Raw genomic sequence first — 19,160 nt, 5'->3', positions numbered from 1 at the left:
AACATGGAGAGAAGCCTATTTTATAAGAAGAGGATCCTTTGGGAGAAATATCTAACATACCAACTGTTTTATTTATAATGCAGTATATACTTAGATTGAATAATGTGTTGGTAGTATTACCAGTTTAACCGATAGTTAATGGATTGGACAGGATGAGTTATTTGTAATCCTAAATGGCAAGCAGAGGTCCCAGCACAGGAGTCTGTAATAGACAAAGAACAATTATATCACTTCCAGTCACTCAAGTTAACCATGGGAGAACATACCCAAGACTGGACACTCAAGTTGGGCTATATGCTTGGATAGGTACATGATAAAAGGGAAATTATATTCTATTATGGACCTGATTAGGATGAAGTATGGAGGATAATGGGGGATAATGACTTCATTTGATCTGGAGAGTATGCATTTAGTAACTAGTTGTGCTTTCCTAATAATACCTGCAGTCCTTTGGCCATGCACATTAATACAGCCTTAGTTAACCCATCTTCTATATAGGTACCACGCTGCAGAATTGAGACTGTGTTTAAGCCATAAAAACTCAGCGTGATCTTCAAAGACTGTCAGTGCTCATGAAACATCTTGTCAGCATCTGAGAAGTACCATCAGGATAAAGCACATTCTGCCACCTAAGGACCTGTGTACTGTAGTCCAGCTACTGGTCTTAATCTGTTTGAATTACTGCCCTGCAGTATTTAGCTGGTGACCCCAGCTGATGCAACATTCTACAAATTCTACAAAATCATGGACTGTTTTTTTGAGTGTAATCACATTACTCCAGCAGTAAAGATTGTGCTCTGGTTTCTTTTGGGTTGTAGGATTAAATACAAATATCAAATTCAAACATACAAATTATAGCCTGAGGTGCTGTCTCACATATGGATTAATTACACTAAGAATGCTGTGTCAGGTAGTGGACAGTCTCTCATTTGGGGGCTTGGGGAGATTCCTCACTCCACTGGTTACATTACTATTGAACAATGTCTGGCATAAGGAGCTGGTAATAGAGTAGTTTATCAGCAAATACTACTTTGATATTTTCGCACTGGAAGAAGTGAGTTTAGTGAATGAACATGCCAAATGTAATATAAACATTTTTTTTCACTAATAATGCAGTAAAATAACAAAAAGTCCCTATATGTAATACACTTATACTGCTTACATACTTGTACCAGTGTTATACTGTTGTGTTACAACACAACTAGCTGAAAAACACCATACCACAATGACTGTTAGATCCCGTTATGTTGTCTCCATCTCAGCAAGGGGTTCAGGGCTAGCTAGCTACAAAATTAAAACAGCTATTGCCAGACTAATTGACTGTAGTTCCACTTTTCCAAATGAAATTTGAGCTGTGGCTATAAACCTTATGAACAGTATTTGACTGGGCAAACTACTCAATATTCCTGAGGTGATTAAAATAGAGTAAATGGAAGATAGAACAATTAGCTGGTTTCAGATTTGCCTCTGAAATCATATTGACTTAGTAATATGACAGAAAAAAGCAACTCATACTTTGTTGGGTAACAGGCACAGGCATTTCTCAAGGCTAACTAATGGAAGCCTTGTTATTCTTTTCTTTTGCCAATACAATGTGCACAAGTTATATAGAAGTCTTCCTTCTTTACTCTTATGTAGACTGCAAAATGGTCCTACATCCTTACTCCAAACCAGTCAGACTTCATCCCCTCATTGTGTCAGTCACTTTATTTATTTATTATTTATTTATTTATTTTACATTTGCTGACTGGGTTTGTTCAAGTGAGCTAATGGCCCTTTTTCAGTGGAGGTCCGGGGGAAAAAAGCTTCACAGTTTTACAGAACAAGTATAAAAAAGCAATAATCAGAAAATCTCCACAAATATACAATACAACTATAAAAGAAACAGTAAAAACAATAATAATACAATTTTGACAATAGTAATAGTTCAGAGGTGGGGATACTCAAATTGAATAGCTATAGCAAAATGACAGGGATTAGTCTATGTGAAGGCAGTTAGACAGAAATAGCAGATAAACAGAAGTAGATTCTTGAAGAGGACAGCCAGTGGATAGTTTTTAGAGTAGGAAGGTAGATTATGAGGGGAGAGTGCAGTGACAGGACCAATGACTTTTCAAGTGTTCTTTGGTAACTGTTTTGAATTGACTGAGTTGCTAGAGGGACCTAATTGCCAATGACAATTTGTTCCAGGAAATGGTAGGATACTAGCTGTAGAGGTTGCAGCTAGTTTTAGTCTTCAGATTACAGATTTGCAGTAGGTCCTGGTCTAAGCTACAGAGAGACCTATTGGGAGAATATAGAGAGATGAGAGAGGCTAGATTAGGGCAGTAAGATGGCTGGTATAGGACCGAGTGAATAATCTGCAGCTGAAAGAGAAGAAGCTGGTGAGGTAATTCCAGCCAGTTTAAATATTTAAGAGAGAGACAATGATGAGATTTATAGGTTTGGTGTGCTGTGAATCTGGCCACCTTGTTTTAGGTCGATTCTAGTTTAGCTAGGAGTGAGAAGTTGAGATTTGTTAGAATTTGAGAGCTATACAGTAGGCTAGGTAGGGGGGTAAGTATACGAGAGGGTTACTTTAGCTTTGTTAGTAAGGAACTTTTTATTTCTGTATAGGAGGCTAAGTTTTTGGTGAGTCTTCCTAATACAGTTGCTTACATGCAAATCAAACTTAAGTTGGTCATCGATAATGATAGCTAGACGTTTCGTATTAGCTTCCTCAATGATAAGAGTATTATTGAGAGACAGTATATAGAAAATGGGTTTAAGATGGTTAAAGTTTTTTGGAAGAAAAAGTAAGAGCTTTGTTTTTTTATGGGTTTAGAATAAGCTGGTTTGAGAGCCAGTTTTCTACTGAGTTGAAAGAAGTCTGAGTAGCTGAGATAAGATCAGAGGGAGTGCCAGTGATGGTGATGACTGTAGAGTCATCGATGTATTGTACAAGGGATGACTGAGGGCAGGACATATGAGAAGATTAGTAAAGATACTGAAAAGTAATGGACCAAGAATAGATCCTTGGGGGACCCCCATTCTAACTGGAAGAGGAGGGGAAAGAGCAGAGAGCCAGCTCACTGATTGAAGTCGGTCAGTTAGATAGCTAGGAAATAAGGTGACAGTAGAAGGAGAGAAGTTAAGGTTAATCAGTTTGTTCAGGAGAAGAGAGTGAGAGACCATATCAAAAGCTTTTGATAGGTCAAGGAATAAGAAAGAGATAAGTTTCTTATTGTCTCTGGCCAGGGAAATAGTGTTAATGAAGGATAAGAGGGCAGTAGTGGTGCTATGTTTTGGGTGAAAGCCATGTTGTGTGGGTGTGAGCGGGTTTTCCTGTAGTAGGTGTTGCATGACTTGATTATGAATTCATTTTTCTAATACTTTTGAGAGTGGTGAGAGAATAGCAATATGTTTGAAATTGGTGATTCCAATGGAGTTACCTCCTTTATGTGTAGGTAGAGTATAAAATTCTTTCCAGATAGAGGGGGCTTTAGATTCAGAGATGAAACCGTTTATCAAAATAGATACAGGGATAGCTAGAGAGCCTTTGCCACTCCCTTTAGATCATCGCAAAAGCAGATCCAGGAGCCGAGCAAGGAGGGGGTGTGTTTGGCAGCTGGCTGTTTCACAAGACAGGGCTGTGAAGAAGAGAACAAGGAAAAATCTGTGAATGGAATTATGTTCAACCTGTCTTCTTATCAGCTGACTCCAGCACAAGTGAGTGTGCTTAATAAAGGATTGTTGTTCATACCAGCAAAGGGTTGTGATGTGACTGATGTCCTTTTAAACTTCAGAATGTTTGCTAGAAATGTTACTTTATCTGCAATGTTTCCACAGCAGAATGCAGCTAAGAATGACTTTAAGAAACCTAGTACATTTATATCGAAATTATATCCTTGTGGGCAGACTTTTTTAGATGTTTGTGAGAAGGAAATAAGGAATGTGGTTTCAGTATAAAATGCAGGAGTTATTGGCAGACTCTGATACATATTTACAGATTTCTAAGCATCATGTTACAGGGATCATTGACAAGGTCGCATTCATCATTTTTGATTTGTTGGTGACAAGATTGATTACAGAAGATCTGTTCAAGTATTTTAATGTGAAACACCTTGTGATACACATTTTATATGGGTTACCCAAGATGCAGAAAGATTCAATTAGTCCTCCAATGCACCTGACTGTATCCAGCAGAGACTGGTTAACAGAACCTCTTTCTCTCTATGTTGATAAGACTCTGTGTAGTTTTAGATAAAACACAGACAGTGCTCAAAGATTCCAAATCACTCTTTGAAGATATATATCAGCAGATGCCTCGACTGATTACTATGAAGGACTTATATTTTGTGACAATGGATGTAACATCATTATTTACAGTAATACCTTAACACTTGGGGCATAGAAAATATTAGAACCTATTTACATAGAAATTAAGGCTTTTTGAGAGAGAGAGAGAGAGTGAGTTGAGCTTGTCTGTATATTACTTTAATTGATCCTTGAGAACAATGTGTTTGCCTTCAGAGAAAATTTTTATCTACAGAGGGATGGTGTGGTTATGGGCACAGCTTGTGCCAGTAGCTACGCCGACCTTGCTCTACCACAATGGGAACTGGAAATGGTTCTGAACAATAATATATTTTGTCAACATATTTTATATTATATGAGGTTTGTTGATGACATCCTTTTGTTATGGGATGGTTCGCTGCAACTGCTATCTGATTTTGTTAGATATTTGCATTCTATAACCACATTTCTGCAGTTTACCTATCAATTTTCCAGTGATGAGATAGCATTTCTTGACTATAGCAGAACAGCATTGGGAGATTTTAACACTTCTTTGTATAGGAAACCCTGTAAGAAAAATTCCTTAATGCACAAGAGTAGCATGCATCCTTGTCACATACCCAGGAATGTAGTCAGAGGTCAATTCCTAAGAGTGATGAGGTTATGCAGTGATGATGCTATGTTAAATGATGCTTTTCAACAACTGAAAGCAGATTTTTTAAGCAAGAGAGTATAAGCTTAAGGCCATTTAAGCATGTATAAGTCAGGTTCTTTCTGAAAGACAGGGGAGAGGCAAGGCCTATTTTTCTCCTCATGTTAGTTTAGATACCTTTACTTCACTTTATGTGACTAGTAGAATTGTGAGATTTCTCCTCACATATTCTAGTAATATAAATGCTGTCTGTGACATTATTAAAAAGAATTGGGGAGTTATGATTGTCTCAGATGAGCTCAGGGATTTTATAACCAATAGACCACTGTTTTCCATTAGGAATAATTTGAATTTGAAGAGACAGTTGTGCTGTAAGATAGGGGATGGAGTGGTGACCTCTAGATCACAACGTCAGGGAATGTACCTCTGTCTGGGTTGTTGTGCCTGCAGTTTTATACATCCGGGTATGCTGTTTAAACATCCCAAGCTAGGTTTCCCAGTTGAGTGTAATTTTTATGCTGATTGCACCACTAGAAACTTAGTTTATTTATCCTTCTGTGTGATCTGTCATGCTTTTTATATTAGAAGCGCATACTTGAACATAACAGAGACATCAGGAATATTGATAACGCTTTAGTAAGATGTGATAGATGAAGGTGATCACAATCATTTTAAGATTCTAGTATTAGATGTGGTAGGAGAAAATATTAGGGGTGGTGATCTGAAGAATAAAACTGAGATGAGAGAGTTAGCCTGGGTCCTTTCTTTGAAGGTAGACCGCCCCAGGTTTAAATGGGATTGTCTCTTTAAAGCTGGTTTGATTATCCTGGCTCCTTCCACATTATGTGTATTTTTATATATACAAAAATTTTTAGGTTAGATCAGTTTCTTTTTTTATTATGTGTTTATTTTCATTGTTATTGTTATTCTAAGTATTTAATCTTTAGGGTGGCTGTGGTGGTGCAGTGGTTAGCATTGCTGCTTCACAGCAAGAGGTTCTCTGGTTCGATCCTTGGCAGGGGTGCCTTCTGTACAAAGTCTGCATGTCCTCCCTATGGTCAAGTGGGTTTTCTCCAGGTGCTCCCGTTTCCTCCCACATCCCAAAAACATGCTGTAGGTGAATTGGACACTCTAAATTGTACCTAGGCATGAGTGCATGCGTGTGCTGGGCTGGCAACTCAACATCATAAAACTCCACTGTCAATCATGAGCAGACAGGTGATCTGCTGTGGTGACCCCTAACCGAGAAAAGCAAGAAGATTCTAAGTATTTAGTCTTTGTGATATACCTTGTTGGTATCTTTTTAAGATTTATGATAGGAGGAGATGATGTCATTGATTAAAGAATATATACGTTGCATGACTAATTTGGTAAATGTCTGATGAAGCAATAGGGTATATCATGAAAATGCTTACCCTTGTTTGTCATAAGTTTTTTGAGTGTGTTTTATTAAAGTGATTGTGTTGTAGCCATGGTATTCTAGCACTTGATTTTTCTATAGCCAGAGAGTCAGCTGCTCCCTGAAGGAAATGAGGAGGGATATTATCAGCTGATACTGAACAGGGTTTTAGTTTGGAGAGTAGAGATTTAATATAGTTAGTAGGTACAGAATGTAGGGGAACAGTATTAAAAGCATTTAGAATAGGAGAAGATTCAGGGTAATTAGTAGTGTTAGTTGTGGAGGGAGCAGAGTTTACCATCTTTGAGATGGATTAAATGAAGTAGGAATTAAAGATGTTAGCCATTTCTCCTGGTGTCTTGGTAGGGCAGGGGTTGCGAGATGAAGGGTTACCAAGATGCAATATTTGATTGATCGAGTTCCAAAATGTTTTGGGATTAGATCTTTGAGCTGTAGGGGTGGTTATAATAAAAGTCTTTTTGTCTTTATCGATATGTTTTTTGTTAGATTTCTAAGTTCTTTATATTTTTGTAGGTGGACCGGGAGTTTAGTTTTTACCCACGATTTCTACATCTTGTCTCTAGTTTTCATCAATGTGCGGGAAGCATTGGTTAGCCATGGGGATATGTTGATTTAACATGTACTGTGCAAAGGGGTGCAAGAGAGTTTAAAATGTTTAGGAAGGTAGAGCTGAATGAGTGGATAGCTTCATCTAGGGGGAGTTCAGTTAGGTAAGACCAGTTTATTCTGGAGAGGAGAGCATTAAAAGTCTCAGGGCAGAAGTTAAATAGTTTGCAGCAAGTTATATATCTATATGGCCTAGAGAAGTGAGGGGTGAATCTAAGAACTTTTACAGGGGAGTGATCACTCAGGGAGTCAAGCAGAGTAACCAGGTTATGATATTTGTGTGGATCTGAGACTAATATCCAGTTGATAAGAGAGATAGGGTTGTGAGATTTGTTACTTATTATTCACTTTATTATTACGTATTAGTTACTTATTATTATTACTTATTAGTTGCTTATTATTATTACACTTACTAGTTACTTATTATTCACTTATTTGTTACTTATTGTCAGTTATTAAATAATAGTAGTCTGATTTTCAAGAGACATAAAACCAAAGTTAGAAAGTCTGGTAAACACTTCCATAGATGTAGTGAAATGTTTCATTATAGAAGTACTAGTCACCTGAGCCTTTGGAAAGTTTGAAAAATTAAAAGTGTCCAGACGTTACCAATGAGATTAAGTTGTCCTTTAAAACCAAGTAGGCAGTGTAGTAAAACAGACAAACCAAGTGCTGGGGGTTGGCATAATGGTTAACTTATTGCATCCGAGTGACGTCACCAGGTGCATATGCAGTTAACTCCTACTGACGTCTCTAGGCGTCAAATATTGCTTGCTCATATTTGCACCAATAATTCCAAACCCTTGCTATGTACAAGGTTTTAAAATATTTCATCTTAAAGCTTACCCCATGGCAAACTCAACTGTGTTAATATTTGATCTCTGTGTAGCTCAGGTAAAGAGATATTAACTTTTGTTTTTATGATATTAATTTATATAAATAAAATTTTCACATTTTTCTAAATATTTCAACAACCAGGTAACAAAGACAGAACTCCTACTCCTTAGCCTCATATGAAAGCTCTCAGTTAGATTAATAAAATGCTGTTGACAGTGTATGTGTAACTTGAGTGGTCGCTGAGATATTGTAAGTTGTTTACAATATATTACAAATGTAATAGTTAGTGTGTTAGTGTGTTTACTATGACTTATAAAATTCAGTTTTTAAAGACCTAGAACCCAAATAACACTACCACTATAAAAATAGTTTGTGCTGAAGGGTTTGCCATTTATACTTCTTTCATAATCCCTATGGTACCAAAGATATAAACATTTGTTTGAAATGTGTGGACATAATTTGATTCTGTCAATAGGCTTAAGCTCAGCCCATTGGAAGTTACAGAGCAAACTTCCTAAACACAATTGGAGTGTATGAGTTAAGGAGCTTACTTTTTGCTAAGAAGATTGAGGATATGATTCTTATGTTGGGTCATTGCCTTGTTATTAGCCAAGCACGTAACAGTCTGCAGACTAATTGCTTACTATTTACCTATGAAGTATTGGGTCAGTGTATCTGATGAAGGAGCAGCAGCTTACGTCTGAAGTTAAAATAACCATTCCATAGTCCACTGTAATTTCAAAATGACTCAGTGCTTCTGTTATGTCAAGAAATGCATCTAACAATGTTCTTCATAGATGGTTAGATCTTAGAACAGGACAACTTGAAGTAGAAATGTCTCCTGGCATCCACTCCTTTATGACACATAATAGAACTGGTGTACCTTTGAATGTCTGAAAGCACATTCGTCGAACATGCACATCCGTGAACTGTTTATGTGAAAACCGAAGTGCAGACTTCCTGAAATGTTGAATAAATATTGAATTTCGACATTTCTGATCACTCCACTGCCAGAACAAATGCTACCGTGGGTCAAAAAGGGGGCAAGATTTTGGAATTTGGTGCTTCGGTTTTTGCAGTTTTGGAATTTCGCTGTTTGCAGTTTGCAGCAACAGTTTCAAAGATGTTGCCGTCGAACATTCAAGGGTAAACTAATAGAACTAGATGGTGAACCGTAACTAATAAAATAATACTCTAAATTGTTTTTTTCTTCACACACACACGTGTGTGTGTGTGTGTGTGTGTGTGTGTGTGTGTGTGTAGATATATATATATATATATATATATATATATATATATATATATATATATATATATATATATATATATATATGTATGTATATATATATATATATATATATATAGACACGCAGACATTATAGATACAATGGATATAAAAATGTACACACCTCTGTTAATATGCCAGATTTTTGTGATATAAAAGAGACCACAATAAATTATTTCAAAACTTTTCCCACCTTTAATGTGACCTATAACCTGTACAATTCAATTGAAAAACAAATAAATCTGTTAGGGGAAAAATATAAAAAACAAAAAACGTACAATGCCCTGGTTGCATAAGTGTACACACCCTTAAACTAATACTTTCTTGTGTGTGCACACCCTTAAACTAATACTTTGTTGAAGCACCTTTTAATTTAATTACAGTATCCAGTCTTCTTGGGTAGGAGTCTATCAGCATGGCACATCTTGACCTGGTAATATTTGCCCACTCTTCCTTGCAAAAGTGCTCCAAATCTGTCAGATTGCAAGGACATCTCTTGTGCAAAGCCTCTTCAGGTCACCCCATAGATTTTCTATTGGATTTAGGTCTGGGGTCTAGATGGGCCAATACAAAACTTTGATTTTCTTCTGGTGAAGCCATTCTTTTGTTGATTTGGATGTATTCTTGGAAGTTGAAAGGCAAAATTCCTCTTCATCTTCAGCTTTCTAGCAGATGCCTGAAGGTTTTGGGAGAAAAGTGACTGGTATTTAGAACTGTTCCTAATTCCCTCCACCTTGACTAAATCCTCAGTTCCAGCTGAAGAAAAGCAACCCCAAAGCATGATAGTGCCTCCACCATGTTTCACCATGGGGATGGTGTTCTTTTGGTGATGTGAAGTTGCTCAGTTGTGGAATTCATAGTCATAAGGGAAGGTTGGAGAAGAGATACTGGGTAGGTTTCCCTGCTGGCTCAATTGAAGCAACAGTCTGCTGCACACAACATGGCTCCAGTGAGACATTCTGGTAAATGCTTACAAGCCTACTGAATGATGCTACAGCTTGGATGACTACGAGTTTGCTGAACCATCTATTCTAATCTCCATCACAGCCCTGGTAACTGTGTGGATTTACTATTCCTGCCACCCTACCTGGAATTTCTAGTCTTGGATGACAAGGAAGTGCCCTCCAAATAACTCCCAAAGTGTAGGTGCCAGCCTATGCTTTGTTGGTAGTGTGGTTTCTCTATCTTTAGTGGCTTGCACACTCGCGGACCAACCCTGAGAACGTCTCCATCCCCCGTTTTTTGCGGTTACCCAGTCCATAGCTTAGGTTCTTAGTTTTAACTTGTAGTTTTCCATTTAGTCCACTAGATGGCAGCAAACTACAAGCTATAACCCTTGTGAACTAGCACACTTGTACTGATAATTGTACAGTTCCCCAGGCATAATTATTTTATACCACCTACAAGAACTCTTTTACGAACTCCCACTCCTTGTCGGGAGTGTAGTTCTTGTTCCCTGTTCCAACCACATTGTTTCTTTCCCCCTAGTCAAACTGCAGTTACCTGCAAACTAGCGCCGTACTTGACTGATTGTTTCTCGGCATTTTACCTCTTCCAATAACAAAATAATAGGTAGAAAAAGATTTCTCTGCCATAGTCAAACTGCAGTTACCTGCAAACTAGCGCTGTACTTGACTGATTGTTTCTCAGTATTTTACCTCTTCCTGTGTCTTCCCCGCTCCATTCATCCTACGGCTCATTCCGCTCCCCTACCCTGCCCCCTATTCCCACACCCCCCCACTACCTCTAGACTTATACCTCCCACACCACACCCACCCCATCACAAGCCCAATCAACAAAATCCTCCCCACCCACTATCTACCCAACCCCTCCTCCATGCAACTTCACCCCATTCTCAACACTAAACTCTTAACACCTTCTAGATTCTTGCCTCCCAACACCTGTACAAATACTCCCTCACTCACACACTTACCCAATTTAATACTATGCCTCCCAAACCAGCCTCAGTTCTAACCCAGCTACTACTTCTCATCTCCCTATCCTACTTAAACTATTTCACCAGACCTCTCTATACTAATCATAGTCCCCCATTTCACACTACTCCCAACTATAGACAAGATGCACATGCTACTAGTCTCACATGCCCTACCCTCTTCTTCTTCAACACAACCATGCTCTTCCACTTCGGAATCATGTCAACCTCCAGCTCCACTACTCCCATTTTTATTAGTTCAATCTCCATAAAACCAGCTATTCATAAATCACACCCTGAGCTACTTAAATACCATTTCTCCCACATCCAGCACTCTATCTCTACCCTACTTTCAGGTGACATACACCCAAACCCTGGCCCCTCCCCCTCTCCCAACCCAACCCCTTCACCTCATCCTTCCCAATCAGCTGGCAGAACCCTCCATCTAACAGCTGTAAATGCTCAGAGCATCTGTAAAAAAATCCCCAACCTCCATGCCTGGCTTCTCCATAATCAACCCAATATCCTGTGTCTGAAACCTGGCTTAAGCCACATATAAAAGACTCTGAACTGGTTCCATCCAACTACTGTATTTTCAGAAAGGACAGAACTCATAAAAAAGGGGTGGTGTTGCCCTCCTCTACTCCTCATCTCTTGTAGTTACCCCTTACTCCAAGCCCATTCCAAAATTTGGTAGTGCAGAAGTACTCCCAGTCCTCCTACACTTAAACAAACAGAAGCTCATTTGCATTGTCACCCTTTATATCCCTCCTGGAGACAACATCCCAATCCTCAAAGACATTCTCTGCTGGCTCTCTACCAATATCACAAATGAAACTATAATTCTGGGTGATGTTAATATCAATTGGGCAACAATCCAATCTCCAACCAACTCCCAAAACATTAATCTTTATAACTTCACTCAGCGTATCAACTCAGTCACTAGACCAACCAAAGACCTCCTCTCTGGAAGTACCCTAGATTGGATTCTAGTTTCCTCACTTCCATTGTATCACTAGCAGTGGAATCCTTCCTGACCCATTAGGTGACCATCTTCCCATTTTCACTCATCGCCTTCCCACCTCCATACAACTATCCCACACATATTCCTCTTTCCAGATCCTAAAAACCTTTAACCCTAATGCATTCTCATATGCACTAAAAACAACTAACTGGAACCCATTAAGCACTCTATCCTTAGATAGTGCTATTACCTATTTCAACACAACTTTCTTAAATGTGCTTGATTCCTTTGCCCCCAAGAAATTAAAACGTATAAAAAGCAATTCTGTCCCTTGGTTAGCCAAGACTACCTTACTCACTATGCGGCTCCGTGATAAAGCCTGGAAATGCTATCACAATACTAAAACCACAGCCATCCTTAATTAATACAGATCCCTTCACAAAAAAGTAAAAAAACTTATTATAACAGACCGCAGATCCTATTACTCCACACTCCAAGCCAATCATAACACCAATCCAAAAAATTTTAGAATGGAATTTCATCTCTTCTCAACCCAGGGAAGAAAGAAAACCCCTCTTCTGACCCAAATGCCTCTGACTCAGACTTAGCTTCCCAGGTCAGTTCATTCTTTATTGACTCCATAGCCAAACTAACAACATCCTTCACCAAAAACCCTGCAACCTCACAGCCATTCAAACTCTCCCCTCCCTCCTGTACAAAGTCTAGTCCTCAACCCCCCATTTCCATAAACCATATTCCCATCTCCACCTCTAAAGAGTCTAGCACCCATCCCCCTCCCTTCTCTATGAACCCCATTCCCATCTCTACCATAAAAAAACCTCTTCAAAAATGGAAGCCATGCTCCAATGCCCCCGATGAGATACCCTCCTACGTCCTAAAAATAGCTGCTGAAGCCGTTGCCTTCCCTATTTGTATCTGAATCAGTCGATCGATCTCTGAATGTTACGTTCCCCAGCTCTGGAAAAAAGCCTTCATCACTCCACTCCATAAAGGAGGCAACAACAATAATATCACAAACTTTAGGCCAATCGCTACTCTATAATATCAAAACTCCTTGAAAAATGTATTCACCAACAACTGCTGCCCTATCTCTTAAAAAATCACCTTCTCTCTCCCACTCAACACGGATTCCGGCCCAGCCATAGCACCACTACTGCTCTCCTTTCCTTCTTAGAAACCGTTAACAAGTCTCGGGACTCTGGCCACCTTGTATCCACCCTCCTCTTAGACCTCTCTAAAGCATTTGACACCATTTCTCACAATCTTCTCCTCAATAAACTCTCCAAAATAAATCTATCCCACTCCTCCATCAAATGGTTCACCAGTTACCTAGAGAATAGACAACAGGCAGTCAAATGGAAAAAAGCAACTTCACCTTTCCTACATGCTCCTACTGATGTACCCCAAGGCTCAATTCTAGGCCCCCTACTATTTAGTATTTTCATCAACGATTTCCATCAAGCCATCCCTAATGCCAGTCTTATCCAGTATGCAGACAATTCTACCATAATCTGCTCTGCCACATCTACTTCCTTATTAATAAAACTAACCCAGGATGCCTTTTCCTCAACTGAACAATGGATGCTACATAACCATCTTGCATTGAATGCAACCAAGACTAAGCTTATGATATTTTCCCCTAGTAAAACCATTATCCCAGATAAAGATTTATTCCTAATCACCAGCCAAAACAATACTCCCCTTGAAATTGTCTCCACTGCCAAGCTATTAGGAGTTATCCTTGATGACCAGTTAAAGTTCAATAGCCACATACAAGCAAATATCAAAAACGCCCACACAAAACTCGGTATGCTCTACCCTCACAACCATTTCATCTCTTCCTCAATTAGGCTTGTTCTTGCTACCACATATCTTATCCCTTCCCTCTTATATGGTGCCTCTATCTTTACTAACCTGCAATCCTCCCTCAAGTCAAAACTATCCTCCTGCTACTACAAAATCTCAAAATTTGTCACAGGCCACAGATCCACTACCCATCACAGCTTATCACTACATCAACTCAGTTGGCTTGAGCTACCTTTCTTACCTATCTCCAACTCATCCAGGCACACAAACTCATCTTCACCCCCTCTCTCTGTCCCTCCCTTGCCGCTACCTTCCAAATGCATCTTCCTAACAGAGAGCTAAGATCTAACTTCCAAAATCTAATTAGACTGCTCAAACCCACCCAATTTTCAGTCAAATATCTTCTATCCTTTTCCCTTGCTCACCACTGGAACTCTGTCCCACCCCTCCTCCGTACAACCAAAAGTCTCTCTGTCTTTAAAACACTCCTTCATACACACCTAACTTCTCAATGGGAATGCTCCTGTTCCCACCCCACATAGCCTCCTCAACTACTCTCAGTACATGTTTTTATCTTATGCACCTGACATAACTCCTAGTAAAAATCTTGCAAAAACTGAATACTGTACAATCTGCTGAATTGCTGATGTAAATAGTTTTTAATAAAATTTGTATTAATTTACTTTCTCCAAATGCTAACTCTTTCAACTTTGTAACTCTGTATTTTCTTTTTTTTTTCTTTTAATTATCTCACATGTTTTGTAACTCATATGTTTTTGTATTCTGTAATTTGTTAACACTTGTATTTCTGGAGCTTTTCTCCCCAGGACTCCATTGAAAATGGGCTCCTTGTGGCCAATGGACTATCCTGGTAAACAAACAGCAAATAAAATAAAATAAAAATAAAATAAATAAGTGTTGTTTTTTCGCCAAACGTACTTTCTGGAATTGTGGCCAAAAAGTTCAACCTTGGTCTCATCAGACCATAACACATTTTTCCACATGCTTTTGGGAGACTTGATGTATTGTTTTGCAAATTTTAGCCAGGCCTGGATGTTTTTCTGTGTAAGAAACGGCTTCTGTCTTGAAACCCAACCCCATAGTCCAGACATATGGAGAATACGGGAGATTGTTGTCACATGTAGTACACAACCAGTACTTGCCAGAAATTTCTGCAGCTCTTTCAGTGTTGCTGTAGGTCTCTTGGCAGCCTCTCTGACCAGTTTCCGTCTTGTCTTTTCATCAATTTTGGAGGGACGTCCAGTTCTTTGCAACATCACTGTTGTCCCATATTTTCTCCACTTTTTGATGACTGCCTTCATTGTGTTCCATGGTAGATCCCATGCTGTGGAAATTTTGTGTACCCTTCTCCTGACTGATACCTTTCAAAAATGAGATCCCTTTGATGCTTTGTAAGCTCTCTGCGAACCATGGCTTTTACGGTAGTAGGCAACTGAGTAAATGTCAGGAATATCCTACTAGGACAGCTGAACTTTATTTTGGGTTAATCAGAGTCCGTTTAACTGATGGCAGGTGTGTACCCAAGAAGACTGAATGCTGTAATTAAATCTAAAGGTGCTTCAACAAAGTATTAGTTTAAGGGTGTGCACACACAACAAACTATTAGTTTAAGGGTGCGCACACTTAAGCAACCAGCATATTGTATGCTTTTTATTTTTTATATTTTTCCCCTAACATATTTGTTTGTTTTTCAATTGAATTGCACAGGTTATAGGTCACATTAAAGGTGGGAAAAGTTTTGAAATTATTTATATAAATATATATATATTTATATACATACACACACACACAACCACACAACACACACACACACACACACACACACATATATATATATATATCTATATATATATATAGATATAGATATATGTATATTTATACATACACACACACACACACACACACACACACACACACACACACACACACACATGGATGTTCCCTGATTTTTCTTACTTGCTAAGCTGGCACAAGATTATTAGAAAACTAAGGCCATCAAGTGAACACATAAACACTAATATAAGAGTTAAAAAACTGCTAAGATAGACTCAAGCACTGAGTCATACATTACTCACAATGTGCAGTATTCTGCCTGCAGCAACTCATAACAGTGAAAACACATCAAGTATTATTTATCTTTATGGGAAAAATAAAATAACATACTGCAGAGATGGCCACCAAAAAAGTACTCTTGGCTGAGTTTCTAAATTTACTATGTATGGGAATACATGCAAACCTAATCTTTCCTTTTACAGAATTTGCCTCTTAGGCTATAAATAAATACTTAATTGTCTAGAAGCTCGAATATGAATTTTGAAGTGTGTGCATTATGTGTGTGTCACTTTGCCTGTGCATCTAAAATATATCTGTTATATGCATTTGAATGGTTAGTTTATATATAGTTTGTCTCCATGGACTCCCTCTGCAAATGGACTTCACCCAGGAAAAACTAAACAGGTCATTATTGGAAAATAAAGTAAAAAAAGTCTGCACAAAGATTAATGACATTATTTTGAGTATAACAATTGTGTGTAAGAATTGTAAATCCTGCAGTATGTCTTTCTCTGCAGTCACATACTTAACTTAGTATTTGTAATGATCTTTCTGTTTAGGTCATACAGCTGTATTTACGCTGGGGTCAGGCATCTGTCACAATGCCACAGTGGCAGCTGGTTGGTTTCACCCGTGCCACTATAACTGCTGGACAAATAAAGAAACTTGAGTTCAAGGTGACTTATGACCAAAGGGCCATCTGGACCGACCAGTGGATGCTAGAGCCAGGAGCTTTTAGCCTTTTTGCAGGAGGACAACAGCCATTTCAACAGACTTCAACAGGATCTAATGTTCTTCAGGCTGATTTTCTAGTATCTGGTACAGCACGACGTCTGATTGATTGCAAAAACTAGCTGTGTTTCCCTTGTATTTTAACAATTTACTGGTGATATAATAATGTGTGGACAGTAATGATAAAATATAATGCTACTGTCGTCTATCATGCTGAACATATACAAATAAGATTCTTCAAGTCTTGTACACGAGTAAAGGACTTATGAATTATACATTTCCATACCAAAAATCAAAAGCTAATGTGGAGACACTGCAAAGAAAAAAATAGCACAGCCGTAAAATACTTTAGTATCAAGGCTATTATCAAACTAAGTAGTCTTGCACCTTGCATGTAAGTATGTATATAGTACTTAATAGTTGCATGTATGTTATTTGTCTTGTTCTTAATAATTGTATGTATGTCATTTATGTAATTCATACTTGGAGAGTCACTAAAACCAGAGTCAAATTCCTTGTATGTGTGCATACTTGGCCAATAAATGTGATTCTAATTCTGGTTCAAAAGTAGGGATGAAAAATTGGGTAAAAAAAAGTCCTTCAAGTTCTTCATGATTGCCTCTACTTCCAAGATAATAAAGTGCAGGAATGCAATTCCCGTATAGTGGTCAGTAATTTCAACAAACTAAAGTTGTTGATGCAAATGAAACGTAGCAGAGTGTGTTTACTAATTTCACTGGAAATTATATGCTTTTTACTGCACATTTATGGCATGTTGGGTGTTTCAGGAGTTTGCAAAAATAAACTCAAGCATGACTTTGCGGGTTTCTTTCCTATAATAAACACGTTGGGAAAATAGTTGTAAACATTTATTTTACTGTAATGATTTTATGTTTCATCAACAGGACACATTATCATCTTTGCACTAGAAATTGGTTCATACTTATACTTTTATGAAGTTCTGTGTCTAATTCACTGACACAAAAAGCCATCATTGCTGGCATATTTGCTTTTTCAGTAGTGTGTCTGAGAAGGTTGCCTTCACTTGCAAGCAATAATTGCATTTGGAACACCGTCGGTATTGACCAGTACTGCTCAGTGATGCCATTATTCAGGTATGCAGTCACCATACGGAATGCACTTCAAAAGTGTACACTAGTATAAATTTATTATCACAATAAAGGACTAGGGCATGCTGTCCTGGAAAATTTGGGAACATCTGAAATGAAATGGTGCATTTAAATGATTCTTAGCTACCCAAAGTGAACCAAAGCTAACTCTTTACCCAAATCATAATATGCATTCATTTGCTTATTGCCTCAGTTCTCCCTCACAATTTCTCCCCAGACAGTAGGTAAGCATCCATCTGGCCAATCAGCAACTCTGCCTCATATGGAGTCAGCTCTGACTATGTGATGTACCAGACAAATGAAAAGCAAAGCATCAGTGAAGAAGGTCATGGGTCATGCAGACTGCAGCTGAAGTTGAAATAAAACAGAACAAAAAAGATGACAGCCCTGGGGTCAACAATAGCAGAAATAAAAAATAGGCAGTAGAACCTGTTAAATGTTAAAGTATTACTTACATAAACAGAGTCAGAGGATCTGTAGCAATTCACTGGAAGTTTATTAAAGAGACTGGATCACACTAACTCCAGTATTTGTTCTCCTGTGAATTGTTCACCCATCATATCTTCTTTGTCTAACCTATTAAAGTCACAACATTCAAATACTATCTCATGATCTGAGACAAAGATATTTAATGAGGTCTTCGATCTGGCCTTTAATTTCTGAGCCTTTGTGATCTAGTTGTGCCTGTTTACATAGTGAAGTTTCTGCCTGCAGTGCTCAGGAAATCAGACTCCGTAATCAAAGTGAAAAGAATAGGTGTGTAAGAACTTACCATAACCATAGATGTCCTTCTTTTCCATGTTGCAGTATTCTTAACCTTAGGGAGCTGCTGCCTGCGGCACCGGATATCTGGCCTGTATACCAAAGTCTTGATTGCAGGGGTATGTGCGACGTTGCATGTAGGAGCCATAAACTGACAGCTATATCTGTGACGTCTGCATGTACCCAATTCAGAACTGGCTGCCTCATAAAGACAGACCCCCAGAAATAGATAGGAGGAGTAAAGGTAGTACAAAACCCCTGTCAGACACACAGTCAGTAGTCAGGGCAATGACCCTGTTCATAATATGGTCAAAAGAGAAGGGGAAGTGAGTGGGATTGAATACTGCAACATAGAAGACAAAGACATCTATGGTTATGGTAAGTTCTTACATGACTATTCTATGTCCTTCTATTCTCACGTTGCAGTATTCTAAACCTTAGATAGAGTACCAAAGCTCTCTAGGCAGTAATGTGGGGGGCAGGTAGGGGAGCAGAGTCTATGAGAATAGACCTAGCAAACCCTGTTCTAGCCCTGGAGATGGAGTCCAATTTGTAATACTTGATGAAGGTATGTACCGAGGACCAAGTTGCTGCCTCCACAAGAGAAGAGCAATCAATACCCTTGAAAAAGGCTGCTGAAGAGGAAGCAGCTCTGGTGGAATGG

The 19,160-nt window shown here is 38.5% G+C and overlaps 2 protein-coding genes across 4 annotated transcripts in view; one reads left to right on the top strand and one right to left on the bottom strand.

Moving 5' to 3' along the window:
* LOC122792265 (probable beta-D-xylosidase 5) overlaps positions 1-17,421 on the top strand; it is a 970,913-nt gene extending 953,492 nt beyond the window's left edge. The window contains exon 15 of the mRNA XM_044060016.1: positions 16,433-17,421. Coding sequence (XP_043915951.1) covers positions 16,433-16,726 — 294 coding nt within the window. The 3' untranslated portion in view covers positions 16,727-17,421. The remainder of the gene's footprint in view (positions 1-16,432) is intronic.
* Positions 1-19,160, bottom strand: part of LOC122792266 — a 62,813-nt gene that overhangs the window by 12,696 nt on the left and 30,957 nt on the right. The window lies entirely within an intron of this gene.

This window comes from Protopterus annectens, chromosome 1.part2, assembly GCF_019279795.1.
Source record: "Protopterus annectens isolate FY-2018-M chromosome 1.part2, PAN1.0, whole genome shotgun sequence".
Classification (NCBI taxonomy): domain Eukaryota; kingdom Metazoa; phylum Chordata; order Ceratodontiformes; family Protopteridae; genus Protopterus; species Protopterus annectens.
Note: the sequence above shows the minus strand (reverse complement) of the source record. Positions and strands in the feature narration are given on the sequence as shown.